We start from the raw sequence: 16,647 nt of genomic DNA, 5'->3' as shown, positions 1-16,647 counted from the left end.
TAAGTGAACTTAATATTGATATTACACACTTTCCCCAATCCTTTTCTAATATATTCACATGCAGTTTATGTCACATGTAGTAAAGATTAAATGAATGAATACATTTTTACCCTAACATTTGTTTTTCCTAGCAGCTAAAGAGGGTCAGTATTTCTAATATGGCAGCGTAACACTGTAAATAATGTTGTATCTCTCCTGTGTTGCTGCAATTTTATTGGCAAGCTACCAAGTGCCTGCTTTTATCTTGCTCTAGACTTATGTTCAAGCCAAATAACATTATTGTGACTGCACGCTGCAGTGTTTGTGTACCAACCATCAAATAAGAATTTGTCTTTGGCAGGTAATAAAGTAGACATTTTATCATGCAGTGCAAATGACAAGCTGGCTCTTAAAAATAAATAAATAAGAAAGATTGATTCTACTATGACCATTTTTCTGAAAGCTGTGATGGCTTAGAGGATTTAAATGTTTTGATAATTAAATACTTTATATGTAAATTTAGATACAGGTTTAACAGTATACATGAAAAAGGACAAAAATGTAACAACTCAAAAGGTAGCGATAAAAAAAAAGAGTAACGGACTGAGAAAGGAATTTTTCTGGTGTGAAATCTCTACTTACAGGTAATAAGAGTAGGAATAAGCATGTCTTCTGAAGCATGGTGAGGTGAGGCCGATGATGACAACAGAGCAAAACCCAGAAGAAGGACAAACACATTGGATTAGTTCATGAGTTAAATGAAAATTTATTTCTGACTTTGTATTTATTTTAAATTGATAAACTACCTGATTTTCTTTCAACTGTTTTCCCCAACCTACCTGTACAGCCTGCCTGTCTGAATCCTAAATTTGCTTTTCTATGTGTCCTCATCTGAAAACATTTGCTGTCATTTAACTTTGTTTTTACAGATGCTGAATGGGTTATTTTTTGTATGTATTAGTACATCTAGTTGCTGACGCATATAATTAATTTTTCTCTACTGCATGTTGGATTAATATATTTTTCCTTCGCAAATTCTCAAGAAAAAAGTTCATGCTGAGGCATAACAGACCATCTAAGGAATATTCTAGAGTCATGTCCAAAGATATATTTGGTAAAAAAAAAAAAAAGCTTCACTGTAAGTCAGCTGTGAACCGGCCAGCAGTCAATCAAATAAATTGGATAAGAAGATCTATGACTTGTGAAATGATTACTTCACTCACCCAAAAAATTATACTTTTTTTCATAAGAGCTTTACCAGGTCATTAACTTTAGGAGATAAAAACACATTAATTAATCCATCATTCAGTCTTGTACCCTGATGTTAAAACTTTAACTTTCACCCACACTATCAAATTATTAACTACATGACTTTTTCATTTTAAATTAGGAAAATTAGATAAAAGAAATAAAACAAAGCAGTTTCAATATACAAATCAATCTATTAATAGGATTTGAAATAGTCGCATTGGACTTGGGACAACTCCAGTTAAGAAACTACTGACCAAGGTGTATGATTTGTGGGCAGTTGAAAGAAGTAGCATGGTACTTCAGAAAAAGGTACATTCATTTTGTGTTTTAGTACACATTCTATAGTAAACAAAAACAAATTTATGTCCAGTACTTAATTAGATATATTTTTTAATATTAAAAAAAAAAATAGTTCATGATCCATTTAGATCTAGTCTTCAACACAGGTCTTACTTTGCTGACAGCATTAATGACCTACAACTTTTATTCAATGTAGCATATGCTAATGTCCTAGCAATGGCCTCTGGTCTCCATTAATTTAACAGGGACTCAGGGGTATTTCATGGTCTATGCTGTCATTGTGTTATATATAACTGAATGGCGTGCCCTGAAATATATTTTTTAACCTGTAGGTTTTTCAATACGGCATGAATACTTAATTTTGATTTACAGGCAAAAAGAACAGTTAATACAAATACACCACTGATGCCTCCATCACCATTTGCCAGGTAAGTAGATGAGATAGATCGAATGAGAAGTGACAAAACAAACCCAAAGGGAGAGGATGGAAGCTGGAAGAGTAACACACAGAAGCAAGGAGGTAAAGGTTGAATGAGTGTGGTTTGTAGCAATAATATCTGTACAAAGCCATAATTTTACTCTGGATTGAGTTTAAAATGGTTAATCACAGAAAACATACTAATTATGTCTGAAATGTAATGAATTGCAAGACTAGTGAAATTAATAATAAAAAACAAATTAATATTAAAAGGACAAACATGTCAAAGCTAAGCCAAGAAAATCTTTAACCTTTTACATTTTTGTCTTCTCCTTTATCCTGTTTTTGATAATAAAGCCACAGGTTTATTCCACTGCACTGTACTTGACTAGTATGACATATCCATACGTGTATCAGTGTGTGTGCGTGTGTGTGTGTGTGTGTGCTCGTTCTGCTACTTCCTCAATGGTTTGTTGGTGACTTTGCCCCCCAGCATACATCCTTCATCTATGAGTGGCCAGAGATTGGGATCTCATAATATGTCTGGACACACAACACACACAAACATACACACTCATACTTCATCAGACTGAGTTGTTATAGCACGGGAAAGTCAAGCACAGTTCAGGAGGATCAATATTTCCATTCCACTTTACAGAGGAGCACACCTTACACAACTACTGCAGACTGCTTCAATCCGTCAATCTATCTGATATGCCATCTTAATTACTTACATAATATGAATTTTCTAAATGATGACAAAATACTTACTACAGCTTTTCATGTGACAGAGAAGTTACTGGCCATTAGTAGTGCTGATATACATGTGGAAAGCGAAATGTTATTAACTGTATTAAGTTTTTACAGGCTTGATGTAATAAATGACTTCTATACTCCTTCACTTTTTCATCCAGCCCCTTTTTTTGTTCTCATTCTGTCCGTTTTATTTTTCTATTCTTCTCCTTCTACTCCTGTTTTTCATCGTCTGATAATAATGTGAATGATAAAATAAAAAAATAAATAAGACAAAAAAAGACTAACAAGAGAAGCATAGAGACTCTACAGTACTTCCTACCCCTCCCCCCCAAAAAACATATTTCTAACACTAATAACACATTTCTAAAATGACATGGTTGGATAAAATGGGTTAGCTAGCCAGATATAATAACAGTTAGCAGCCTGGAGGGGCTACTTTGCTATATTTAAGGGCAGTAAAAAAGTATAGAAGATATAGCAAAGGCAGCAGAGATGGAATGAAAAATCATTTGTAATCAACAGAAGAGTTATTTTTGAGTTCTGGGTGCACACAGCAACACTATTGTAAGGGAACGAGGTGAGGCAAAAATAATGTTTTACTCAATGCTTACACATATTTTTACATGAAGACAGAATAACTTCTGCCACAGCCTTTGAAAGCAAATGTAGTTTGTTTTAAACCAGCGCTTCATAGCTTTGTTGTGGAAACATTAGTGCAACTGAGACAAATGTTGATGAAACTGGTATTACATTAAACCACAAATCAATATCTATATTGATACTATATTGATTGTGTAAATCTATATTGATTGTGTAAATACTTACGCTATTGTGTACTCCACACACATGGAGAGATGCCAAACTGCCTTTCACTGTTCTTGTAACAGTGACAATAAAAAAGCTATTCTATTCTATTCTATTCCTAATTCTAATGTCAATCCCCAAACAAAGAATTGCCCTTAAGCAGAGCTTTGCAAAAATGTGGAAGTCTATGGACTTGCAAAAAGGTCCTCACTTTTCCAAATGTCCTCACTCAAATGGCCATAAACAAATACTGGTCCTCATCAAGATAGCTGAACAAGTGACTATGTGCACATATATACACACAGTCACACCCATAACCCTCTTTAAGAGCTCTGCTGACATTGTCCTTACGATATTAATAAAATGCAGAGCACTGGGAGCCCAGCTGTAAAAGTCACAGTCGTTAAAACTGGTCATAAATATTAATATAGCGTAGAAAAAACACTCAACCAAGTTATTCAGGGTACCGTGTTTGAGACTGATTGAATGGGGGGGAGAGAGAATGAGAACAGACCAGGTTGGATGAGAAATAGGGAAAAAACTGAACTTTTTCTTAACAAGTTACACCTAAGGTCTCCATGTGTAGCAGGAAAAGCATGTTAGTTAAACCTTTTAATACACGACTATGAGAGTAAATTTCGTGTTTGAAGGACAAAGTTAAGGAACACAGGGTATCAATGAAAGTGAAATCTCTTTAGAGTGCTCACCTCTATAGCCAAGTTAATTTGAGGTTTGACAGAACACCACTTACTTGACATGTACAGAAGGAGGACGCTACGATGGAATACGCATATGGACACACAGCAACACTGAGACATAGTGAAAAAAATGACAAGAGAAAAGTACTTACATATGTATGCATAAATGTCAAAGTAAATAAGCTGACAAATGAGAGGTGGAAAAGGAAGCCTTTTAAAGACTGCATCTCCACACTGAAGTTCTGTAGTTTTTATCTATAGATTTGATCATTATGGCTTTGGTTGTATAAAACAGTATGAGACCACACAAACATAAAAATACTGCTAATATCACCCACACTCGAAAACTAAACCGAAATTCTTTCTGTGCAATGCTATGCCAACTGCGATTTGATTATCGAGAAATGCAATTAACTGTTTCATATGGCAGTAGAATACACACACAGTATTTGCATGGCCTATGTTTAACCTCGTCTATTAGATTATGTGTTTTCAGCTTTTAGGCTAGTCGACTACTCTGATTTTTTTTCTCTTATTTAAACAACTAGTAAATTAGCCACCCAGAATATCCGTGGTGATCACACAGTATGAGTTTGTACATTTGTGTGAGTGTGTAAATGGCTTGCCATCACCAATTTTAAATGTGCTGTAAGTGGACCATCAAGCATTTATCTCAGCAAGCTGCAGAGTCCATTATTCAACCATGTGTCACATCTGCAGAATAGGGGTTAAGTCCAGCTCTGTTGTGAGTGCATGTGTGTGTAAGTGTGTCTGTGTTAACACCTCCAATTTATCTACGGATACGTCCAAGTTTAGCATGGAAGAACTCGGTACTTTCAAATTTGTGTGCTTCTTAATGTTTGTCTGCGTGTTTGTGTACATCTTCTAGTTTAGAGACCGAGATTCAGTCCACCAATGCATTGCATGTGTGTACGCACATGCATACATGGGCACAAACACACACACACACACACACACACACACACACACACACACACACACCACTTGGCTTCACAAGAGCCTGCCATTTGCAGTGGATTCAGCCCGAGTCCATTCCCTTGGCTGACACCAGTTTCTAATCGTCTCATTCCTCTTGTTATAGATGAGATCCCCAGGGTGTAGTATACAATCTAGAAAGAAGATGTGTCCTTTTGTTGTCTCAAAGTTGAGAGTCATCATTTATTTTGTGTTTTTTTTTTACCAAAAAACTGTTGATCTTGGCATTCTCACAATTTTCTAAAGGAATTAATACAAAAGCTCTTTTCCTCACACAAATTCATATAGCACTTTATCTATCTCACATCCACACCTAAAGCCAAATCGGACATACCGCTTAACTTAATATGTATGTTTTTGAAACCAGAAAACATGGGGGAAAAAACCTGTACAGATATGCATAAAGGTCAAGCAAACGCCCCAGAAAGGAGATTTCAAATCAAAGAACTCTTTGCTGTAGGTCAACAGTACTAATCACAAGATTAATTAATTTCAGATTTTTTTAAATAAAAAAATGAACTGCTGCTCTTTGCGGCAATGATTACAACTGCTAAATCAGGATTATGATTAATCTAAGAGTTTCAAGAAAATAAACCAACAGTTTTGGCAAAGTTCCTACTTTCTCTGAGCGACTGTGCACCATCCACAAGGACTGTCACAACCTTTAACATCTAGCACTGCATCAATGTCAATAAACTTCCTAAAATTATAAGATTTGGGTCGGCTTTAAATATATGAAGAAGAACTATGTTATAGAATTCCAAGTTCAAGCCGCTGGCAATTTAATCTTTATCTGCTACTACTTGTCTTTGGCCAAAAAATCTTTGGTAAGTAATTTTTGACTCTAAATACTTTACAATCCCCCAGAATACTAAATGAAATATTTAATCTAAGGTAAAAAGAAAAAAAACTGTACTTTATTTATTACAAAGTCATTGTAGCACTGCACTAAATATAACCCAAGTTGTCTCATCAATAGTTTAATTTTATGTTATATGTATATAGGGTTATCCATATATAACCTTAAGATGCAGTAAGGGGATTTATTTGAGAAAAAGATAACTACCATGACAGTAACAGAATGGATTGTCTTTGAGCCCAGAACAGTGTAGGTGGAGATATTTGTGAAGCATCGCATTTCATTCGGCAAGACATACCACAAATCCTAATCACCCACCTATGTTTTTGTTGAAGCCAAAAACATAATTTCTCTCCTAAAGTTTCATTAATTATTTAACTTTTTTAGCTAATTTTAGGGCCGGCTGGCGTGATTCCTGCATAACTGCATTATACCTAGATATAATTAATTACACCAACCTGCTATCAATGTAGAAAGCACCATAATGTGGAACATATATTTCTTTCTCTGTCTGAAATTCTGTTGATGGAAAATTAACTGCAGATATCTTGCAAATAACAAAACAATTAACAATGTTTATCAAAATCAGTTTGTCAAAGCAAATGACTGATAGAGTGTTGGGCAGATAAATCTCACGACAGTGGAAATGATAAGTATACTTTGATGCATTGAACATCCTCAGAAATTATAATAGTTTTAGATGTGCACTTTTGACAGGACAATAAAATACCAAAAAGCACAGATGGTGTGCAACAATGTGTAAATGTGCACATGAAATAAATTAAAGTATTGACAAAGTGACAAAATATTTTAGAAAGTTTTCCAAAAGCATCTTAGATTAACTGAACTTTTCTTCCTAGCTAATAGTAACAGCCAAAGCAGCCATTAAAAAATTCCATTCACACTTCAGTTTGCTACTAAAACTTTGCTAAAACTTATTCCCCAAGTTAGACTTTCAGTCAGCAAGGAAGAGAAATAAGTATACAGACTAATGATACTAATACAGGTAGGGTGTAAGACAACTGCCTAAATGACTTCTAATGTCTAACAATGGAACTTGCAAAGTAACATTAAAATCTAAATTTCATCTGTTTAGTGGCATAAATCAGGCAGTAAAAAGGCAATCGGAGGCGCTTTAAGTCTCAGTGGTAAAACTGCTGAGAGGAAATTGCATACCACAGTGATTAAAATATTAGACATTACATTTTTATTGTCTGAAAGAAAACAAATATGTAACCCCTAAATGCCTTTACATGTTGCTTAGGCCAGAACAGATTTATAAACAAAGGTGATTACACACTGTCTGCACAGTTATTATATTGAAAGCTACACAGCATGTATCCCAAGCTTTTTTGTTTGTTTTGTTTGTTTGTTTGTTTTTCCCCAAAATGTACATCTGATTTCTAGGTTATCCCAATTCAAGGTGAAAGATGGATAACTGGAAAGTCTTTCAAGAAATATATGGAGGAACGTTCAATTATATCATTAATGACAATTTTTTGTAGGTGTTATAGCTAATGAGTTTGTCAAATATGAGAAGAATATTTCTCTGCAATTTAATATTCAATGACAGTGACAAGATGTATTTGGAAACTACTAAATGCTGAGGTGAAAATCACATTGAAGAACAGTGCGGAGTGGATGTGGTCATGTCTAGAAGCAAACATACAATACCCCACGCTCAGAGTTCTCCATGTGTGAATCTCTCTATCGGAGCAAGGGCAAGGCAGGTACAGGACGGGACAGGAAGGGGTGGAGCCAAAGACAGGAAGCAGGAAGATAGAGAGAAACATAAAAGGGCGTGAGACTTAATTCAAAGAGGACGTGTTGAGAAAGACATCTGTTTGTTTGTTTTTTTAAACCAAATGAAACCAAAATTCAGAATTAACATAATAGGGCTGGCGCTCTTTGAAGCACCTTATTTGTGTTGTATATATGGTCAAATAGGAGGCAAATAATGTGAACTGTCTCTAGCTTATATTCCTGTGACTCACCGTATTTTTTTATTAAGTATCTACCAAATATTATTAAATTGTTAATATTGTACATTGCATAGTGACAAGCTAAGTCACATTAACTCTTTCAGAAGATAAATTTTGTGATATTACGAGAAGTGAGAAGTTTATTGAGTATATGACGCATAGTGTATGAATTTTATTTTTGCTAAGATCTAGTTTAACCATTTGCTTTTTGGACCATTTTGGACCGTCATCACCAGTGGTGAAAATCTAAAATTTCAAACTTTACTGAATAGATTTCTATATTCATTTCTTATATCCACCCATGGTAAAAAAAAAAAAAAAATCACTTTTCAAATCAAAGTTGAGGATCAGAGCCCAAATTTCATGATCCTTTTTTTATTAATTCCTCTATGAGAAAGTAAAAAGTTCCAGCCTGCAGATGTGATCTTCAAATGGTTTGGTTGCAATTAATCTTGAGAACTTTTCAAGACCCCTACATTTCGGCAGATAAGTACTGCACTGCTTGCCATTTAGAAAGTTGTGCAGTAAACCCAGACTAGGTTCTTGATCTCTCTCAAGCGTGAGTCACCACAACACTAAGAGTGTGAGCCAATAACTTCATCAAGGCAAATGTGAATAAGGTTGCAGTTGCAATACATTGTTGTTAAGCATAAGGTATGGCTCTGATACAAACCTAGAACAAATAAAAACTTCTGTCTGAAAGCAGTGCAGTTTTCAGTCTACACCATTTAAATTTCAAGGTCGTGTCCCTGTGAACTCTGTACCAATTCTTGTGTACCTGCTACTTTTACACTCCTTAACCTTCTGGGAAGTTCTATCCTTCCCGCTGAAATTATGTGTTTGGTCTTCAAAGACTTGTTTGTCAAATTGACACAGCTTTTATGTTTAAGTGTGTCAGTGGTACCATGAACACTCTCCATGCATTTTTAGCATTCACAGGATTCAACCATCATTGGGCTGTACATTGTGATTTTATTATTGTTTTTACATCTTGAAGTGTACCATTGTGCTAGAACACTAACATCATAACAACTCACGGCATTGCTTCAGCCCTATTAAAGTGGATTCAGATAACCTTGTTTTTTTAAGTACCAAAAAGGTATTAGCCTTTTTTTAAGGGGAAATAAAAAACTCTGTAAGGACACTTCATAGACTTTGTAAAAAGATCTGTATTTAACATAAACTTGATCAAAACAATTGTTTGTAGCTGTTGTTTTGGTGCTTTTTTTGAGCTAACAAAACAAATGATTATCATTATCAACATCATCACAATCACAGGAAAATCGTGCAATACTGGTATTTTGCATTCAGATATATAGAAGCAACAGTATATACAGATATAGGCACAATAAAGGTTTGCAAAAGTTTCCACAATGTACAGACTAATAGAACACTAAACTTAATCACTTATGATTATGTAGAAGTGAGTAGTAAGGTTATTTTGTGTAGATACCCCATCAAACACCTATTGTGTGTCATTCTTTGTAATTTTGCTGTTTGGGTAGTGGGTGTGTAGTCCCCAGCAAATATGAGGATTCTATAAAAACATCTCATCTCTATGATTTCAGATTTTCTTTCTGTGTGATGGATGCATAAACAAAGTTCCAGTGGTAGTTTTTTGACACAAACAGACAGAAACAATTGCATATCTGACTTTAACTTTGAGTTTGTGCACTTCTACATATGTGTATAGTATTTACTTAAAGTTATACACCGTGGTAAAACCATGAAACAGACAAGGCTTAATAACTTCAGTAAATTTGCTTGTTTGTCTGACTAAACTCACTTCTGTGTTCATTTTTTTTAGGTGTTTATATAATTAGTTTTTATTTAGAAAGAGAATTTAATTCACACCTCCTTTTAAAGTTGTTGTGGGCATGAAAGGCGTATGAAAGCTTCAGATAAAATACAATCACAAAAGGCAGTTATTGAGCCAGAATTTGAAATAGCTTGGATAAAAGGAAAAAAGGGGTGAAATAAGTTTAACATATTTTCCATCAATTTGCAGTTCCAAAGATGTCACCTTTTCTCAATTACTTGGTTTAGGTCTGCTTCTCTGGCATTACCAACAGAAATCAGCCGGCGTACAGGGAGCTTCTGGAACATTAATTATTCATCGATTCTCCTCTTAACCTTTTTATGAAAAGTGTGTCTTCTGGTGCTGGTTCTTTGAGCCCTCAGGGCTACCTGGCTGTAGAAACACTGAATCCCCATTAAGCCTTCAGCCTTGTTCAGTGTTATTCACTTTCACATACATTATCAGCAACATGTCCTGGCTTTCTTCAGAAAATAAAGTCCATTTGGAACACATGTAAAAGTGGTCTAAAAGATTAATTGGACAGCTATGCGCGTACTTCCAAACAAAGTTTTGGTGCAGAGTAATTTATGAGGTTTAAAAGGCATGTAAAACACTTTCAGTTTAAAAAAATCTGCCACTGGGACTGGCTGAAGTATGCAGTGTAAAATATAGATGATCCCAGATATATGGTAAAACCGTCACTGTCTGAATCCATTCAGCTGGACTCGTATTATCAATTGTTTTTCGTTCTTGTGTCTCCATGACTCCCCACTATGTCTTGGTACAATTTAATAATTTCCCCTTTTCTCACATTTTTCCTATCTTGATATGTACTCCATGATTTCATTTGACATATATGTGGCCTTTAATTCTGACTGATGGCCTCGGTCAGCTCTGGTTCATGAGAAGCATCCCAACTGCTTCTTCTTTTCTCTATTTTTTTCCTCTAAAGTGTCATTGCTTTTTTTGCCTATATCTAGTGTAGCAATGTTTGCCCTCTAAGTGGCTTTTTATGTATATTATGCCCCCCTAGTCTGGTTAGCATCTGATTAGCATATCCACTTGACCCCAGGGTTAACCAGTGCTGCCTGGTTTTCAATTACCATATTCCTTCCAATCTTATACATTTGTCCCTTCCTTCTGTCCCTCTCATCCTTTCCCACTTTTATTTTGTTTAACTTCTATATTCCCTATTTGTACCTTCTTCTGATTTCTCCACCTTTAGCTTTTTTGTTACATAATGTATTTTCCTCCTTTGGCTCTATTGGACTTTTTATCCTCTTATTTGGTATATTTTCTGTTAGCCTGGGTTAGCCTCTAATTAGCATTTCAAACTGACCCAGTGCCCTGCCTGACTTTATATTTTTGCCTGAGTACTCTTTTGCTTGCTTAAAATGGTTACAATGTTATATTCGACTAGCAATAAGGTATCTGCCAGTTTTCCGTCAGGGCATTTTTATCTGTTCATCAAGCTTTATGTTTTCATTTGTGGTTATGACTAAATCCATGTGGCCACGTGTTTCTAAGAAGAAAAAGGCATTTAATTGCACTTCAATAATGTGGTTTTATACTAAAACATAAGTGCTACATCAAATGCATGCCCTACATGACAGGAAGGAAGCAGGCTTATGGTAAAAATTTATCAAAAAAACAAAACAAGAGGGGAAAAATTCAACAGCTGTTCAACAGTAACAGGTTATGAACAGTTCTTTAATTTAGCAAGTGCAAGTTGAGAACATCCTTGTTGCATTCAGACAATATTTTGTCCTTTTTTCTCTCTCTCTGTGGAACAGTATGATTTTACATGACATTTTGCTTGATTCAGGCTTTGTGCTAACTAATGTTTTTAGTCTAAGGGGCGTAGAAAGAAAGCATCTGGACTTCTTTAAGTTTCGCTGAAGATGCTTCACCTCTCATCCGAGAAGCTTCTTCAGTTCTAAGCACAATTGGTGGAGAGTCCCAGATTTTAAGCCTTATGGGAGTGTCCCCCCAAGAGGGTCATGGACCCCCTATTGATCCTCTACCTAATCACACGAGCCAAAGTGTGAAAACGGGTGTGGGTCACTATGAGCCAAGGTTTCAGGTGAAGTCATTTTGAGACCATGCCCCACCCTATCATGTGACTTACTGAGATCAAATGACCCTAGATGTGAGTGAGCACTGAGGCATCTGGGAAGGGATCTCAAAACTGGATTATAGATGGCAGACAGCTGGTGTTGTAAGACAGCCCCTCTGTTCAAAGATGGTCTTCCACGACCCTCTTAGGAACATTCCCAATAGGGCTTAAAAATCTGGGACTCTCCACCGATTGCTTTTAGAACTGAAGAAGCTAGAGGTTAAACGTCTTCAAGAAAGTCAAAGAAGTCCAGGCCCTTTTAATTCCAAGCTCCTTAGACTACTATGACCTGGATGGCTGAGAAGCTTCACAGACAACAAATGATTTTAGTTTCACACAAGCAAGTAATCTACCTGAGAACCTGACCTTGTTCAGTGCTATGGTATGTCATTTTAGTGGATGTTCGGTCGATATTAAAACACAACTTTTTACTTTAGGAATGGAGACAGTACAGATTTTTAAATCATCAAACAATCTCCAGAAGCTATATATTCCTTCCAAAAACAGTATTAAGTTTTGTAAAAAACAAAAAACAAAAACAAATCTCAGTTTTTAATGTCCAAAACAAAAGGACCAAGTGAACATATTGTCTAAATGTATTTCATCACACTCCCGTGCAGCGTTTAGTTTTGAAGTGTATGCAGTTTATAATAAATACTGATGATTACTTATCTCTTAAAGTACTATAGAGTGGTTACTGGAATGCATTTGCAAGTGTGTCATTATTTTCTCATTTGACTGGTAACAGAAAATAATCTTACACTATTTTGCTTGCTTTCTTGCTTTCTTTTCTTGCTGCCAAGTTAATGTATGTTTTAAACCAAAACCAACTTTTTGGGCAAAAAAAAAAGCTGTGACACAAAAATCACAAATGTAAAAGCAATATGAAGGATATGAAGGTTAGAGAGGAATGGGAGAATTGATGGAACAGTATAGAAAACTAGAGTAATAGAAAGAAAGGCTGGTGATGGTGCAAGCCAGTGTGCACGTAAACAAAGATACAGAAACCTTTTATATCTGCTAAATGGGTTATATAATACAGTTCCTATGAGTTTTAAATATATATATGTCTCTGGGGAATAGTATAATTTTAATTTGTTTGCCTTTAAGGGTTATAGGATTAAATATGTCACCAGGTTTAATACAAAATTTTGACCTTTTATATTGCCAGAAGAAATGAATATAAATCTGTAGCTTTTTGGAATACATTTTTAACCTGAAATGTTTGTTAAAAATTTTAAATCTTAGACTTTTTTTTTTTTGCAAGAAACAAAACCTAAAGAAAAAAACACCCATTGTAAATTCTGATTCAGTTTTATTTCTAAATGTGGTCAAATCTCTTTTACTGAACATTTTCTTGATAGACCATTAGCGTCAAATTAATCTGTCACTCCCTGTACACTTAAACTATCCACCTGCGTATATATGCTAATGAGGAAACTTGAAACTTTAAGAATAAAGCCTATGCATTAACCTCGCTTTCTTTTAGTTTACTAATTTGCATTAAAGGTGCATTATTATAAACATAAAACTGCAGTGCTGCTTACTGGTATGAAACAAACTACACACTGCCTTGTCTAAGGGTTGAGATAATGGCACTGAAGTTACAAAAAATGTGTTAATAATGACTCATTGTGAAAATGCTACATTTAATACCTTTAATTTGCTACTCTGTCCTGTTGGTTAGTTCAATACCTACCTGCGTTTGAAGGTGAGAACAACTCCAAGAAGGATGATGATGAACATAAGAATCCCAGCAATCACGCCAGCCATTTTAACTGTGCTGTCCACCTGTTTCTCTGGCTCCATAGCATCAGAGTCCTGCGTTGATGCACCTAAAAACACACATATGCACACACAAACAAACAGGTATGCAGATAGTCACATTGGTAGGGAACCTCAAACATATTGCTTGGCATATACATTCACACAGAAATGCTAATGCGTGGATGGACATATTCATTTGCATACAGCATTGGAAGTTCAATACGGTGAGCAGGTCTTGCAGGCACACACATTCACTCACACCATTGTGGTCAGAAGTTCACACAAACTCATCATGAGTCGTCAGTGAATCATTTGGGGCTATTATTCTTTGAACTGTTCATTTTTTTAAGGGTGTCATGTTTGTACAGCATACATCTTTAATGTTTTCTTTAAGGTCCCTTGGAGCAATTTCTAAATAACTGCAGATAATAAGTTCACCAGTTTAAGCAACTATATGGAAGAAAAAGTTATTTAGATGTGCCACTACTTTGCTAAGGTGCAGAAAAAGACACAGCTGTCTTGGAAATCAGTTAGGATGTTCAGAAACAACACAGGAACCAAGGTTCAAACCAGCCATGGAAAACTGCTCAAATGTTGCGACCCACAGTGAAGCTAGTCACTGTGTTGGATGCACTGAGAGACTGTTGACTAAGAAAGAAGCCCCTGTTCCAAAATTGAGACATTCAAGCTCAAAGGAAATTTGTAGCCCACACAAACAAGCCAATTGTCTTCTGGAGAAAGGTTTTTTGTCAGATAAGATTGCACTGTTGGCAATAATGAAAGAGGTATTTTTGGAGGCTTTCAAACCTAATAACACTTTACCAGTTGTCATGCAAGGTGGTGGTAGCATTAAGCTCTTGAGTGGTTTTGCTGCTAATGGTACCAGGACATTATACATAGTGGATGGAATTCTGGAGGGGGAGGATTGCAATCCAAATAAAATCAGACTTGTGCACCTAGTTCTTGTTTTTTTAAAGTCATTAAAGATGCATGCTGTGCAATCATTCCACCCTGGAATAAGGAACACTTCAAAGCAATAATTAAAAGCCCCAAATTAACATGACATTTATCCTCATGATGAGTGTATGTAAACTTCTGACCACTACTAGATATATTGAAGCGTAAATATAGATATATCTATATGTATACATAGACATCTTTATTGATGGGCCCATATATGTATATATTAAATGTGTACACAGTCATACATATGCTCAAAGACAAAACATATATATGTTGGCAATGAAGGAATACTGGAAACACTGTATCCCAAGGTGAAGATAAATTCTTAGCACTGCATCCACATAAAAAGAAGCAAGTATAAGCCATAAAATCATGGTAAAAAAAAAAAAAAGAAGCCAAAACGTAATAGGCATTGGATGAAATGTGATCATTTTTGTTCAAAAATGAAAATTTAAAGGAGAAATTTGAAATTTAGCATTATTTGACAATATAAGACAAGAATTTTTAATGACAAGGAACTCAAACTAAAAATGTGTTCATTTTAAGTATGTGATTTTAAAAGCAAATGTGTTCCTTTCACAAATGTGTATATTTCATTTTAGAACAAAATGATTAGACATACTTTGAGACATACACTGTTAAAAGGCTTTGTGTTCTTAAAAATGGAAAATTACAGCTTGTTAAATAAACATAAACAATGGCATACAACGATACACAGTGCAATGAAGATGACAAACACTGAATGAAAAAAGCATTTCATTGGCAAAAAAAGGTAGTGCTTCATTAACTGCTAATAATCAATAACTAATTACTCACAAATTTACTAACCATTTTGAGTGTTTGACACAGTCTCTTTCAAATGTAATGCAGTTTTAAATTTATTGTTTGCCTCTTACAGGTAAATATATAAAGCCAAAAAATAAAGGAAAATATAGATGAAGAATAGTGGAATAACGTTTTAAAGAAAATTGTTTTTCTTAAACCATTACTGACTTCATTTCAAAGAACAAAAACAGCCAAAGGACCAAAATGTGTAAGTCAGTAAAAGACATCCAGGTTCATGATCCAGAAATGCACATAGAAAACACAGTACAGACTGGATTTGCATCACTTTGAGTTACGTAAGGATTAAATAATTTGGCAAACAGGTGAACAAACGGGGAAACTTGGGGAAGGTGGATAAAATTTTGTGTATATTGTCCATTTTACTAAACAAGAAAACATATTCAAATATATAAAGCACTTCTCTCATTGTGTGAAGCCAAATAAAATATATTTTTATAATAAAAGAATGGTATGCATTTTGAATTATAGCTTAACCATAGTTTCCATTAATGATAACACCAGTGAATCTGATCAACACTGATGTCACAGAAGGTCACAGAGAGGCCAATGACTTGTGTTAAAGGCATATAAAGAAAATTTCTTCTGATGTTTCATTCTTATATATAAAATTCATATCTAGAATTTATTTTGTAAAATGTTTTCAAATACCGTTTGTGCTGAACCAGAGAAATATCTAAAAAAAAAAAAAAAACAGCGTAGTGTTTTTGGTCTGTCCTTTAAGACATGACACAAATGCATTGTCATTGTCAGTGTTTTTCACAACTGGTAACTGGTTATAGTCAAAGATAAGTTCCTATGATATTTTGTATAGAAACCAAAAGGTAACTGTCAATAACTTTCAACACATTGAATGTCATAAGCTAAAATTAGACATAAGACAAAGGACTGGTAAAATGTATTACTTAAAAACTGACAGTTCATGAAAAAAATAGACTGGAAAGACAAAGACAAGAATCCCCAAGCTTGTGATCGTGCACATGAATGCCCCTGTCCTCGTGGAGACATATGCCAAACAGATTCTTGTTATAACCTTGATAGACAAAGACAGCCGATTAATAAAGTAATACTGCTGCGTGGGAGTTCAGTTTAATCCCCCGTCTCTCTCATCTTCGCC

The 16,647-nt window shown here is 35.0% G+C and overlaps 1 protein-coding gene across 14 annotated transcripts in view; it reads right to left on the bottom strand.

Moving 5' to 3' along the window:
• ptprt (protein tyrosine phosphatase receptor type T) overlaps positions 1-16,647 on the bottom strand; it is a 294,849-nt gene that overhangs the window by 79,100 nt on the left and 199,102 nt on the right. For 7 of the 14 annotated variants that reach the window (XM_025907169.1, XM_025907163.1, XM_025907165.1 and 4 more), the window contains 2 exons: positions 13,657-13,792; positions 7,736-7,768 (listed from right to left, as the gene is read on the bottom strand). In XM_025907169.1, the coding sequence (XP_025762954.1) occupies positions 7,736-7,768; positions 13,657-13,792 (169 nt within the window). Of the gene's footprint in view, positions 1-621; positions 652-7,735; positions 7,769-13,656; positions 13,793-16,647 lie in introns of all 14 variants that reach the window. The other 7 variants (XM_025907164.1, XM_019359142.2, XM_019359144.2 and 4 more) reach the window with 3 other exon arrangements.

Source organism: Oreochromis niloticus, linkage group LG5 (assembly GCF_001858045.2).
Source record: "Oreochromis niloticus isolate F11D_XX linkage group LG5, O_niloticus_UMD_NMBU, whole genome shotgun sequence".
Taxonomy (NCBI): domain Eukaryota; kingdom Metazoa; phylum Chordata; class Actinopteri; order Cichliformes; family Cichlidae; genus Oreochromis; species Oreochromis niloticus.
Note: the sequence above shows the minus strand (reverse complement) of the source record. Positions and strands in the feature narration are given on the sequence as shown.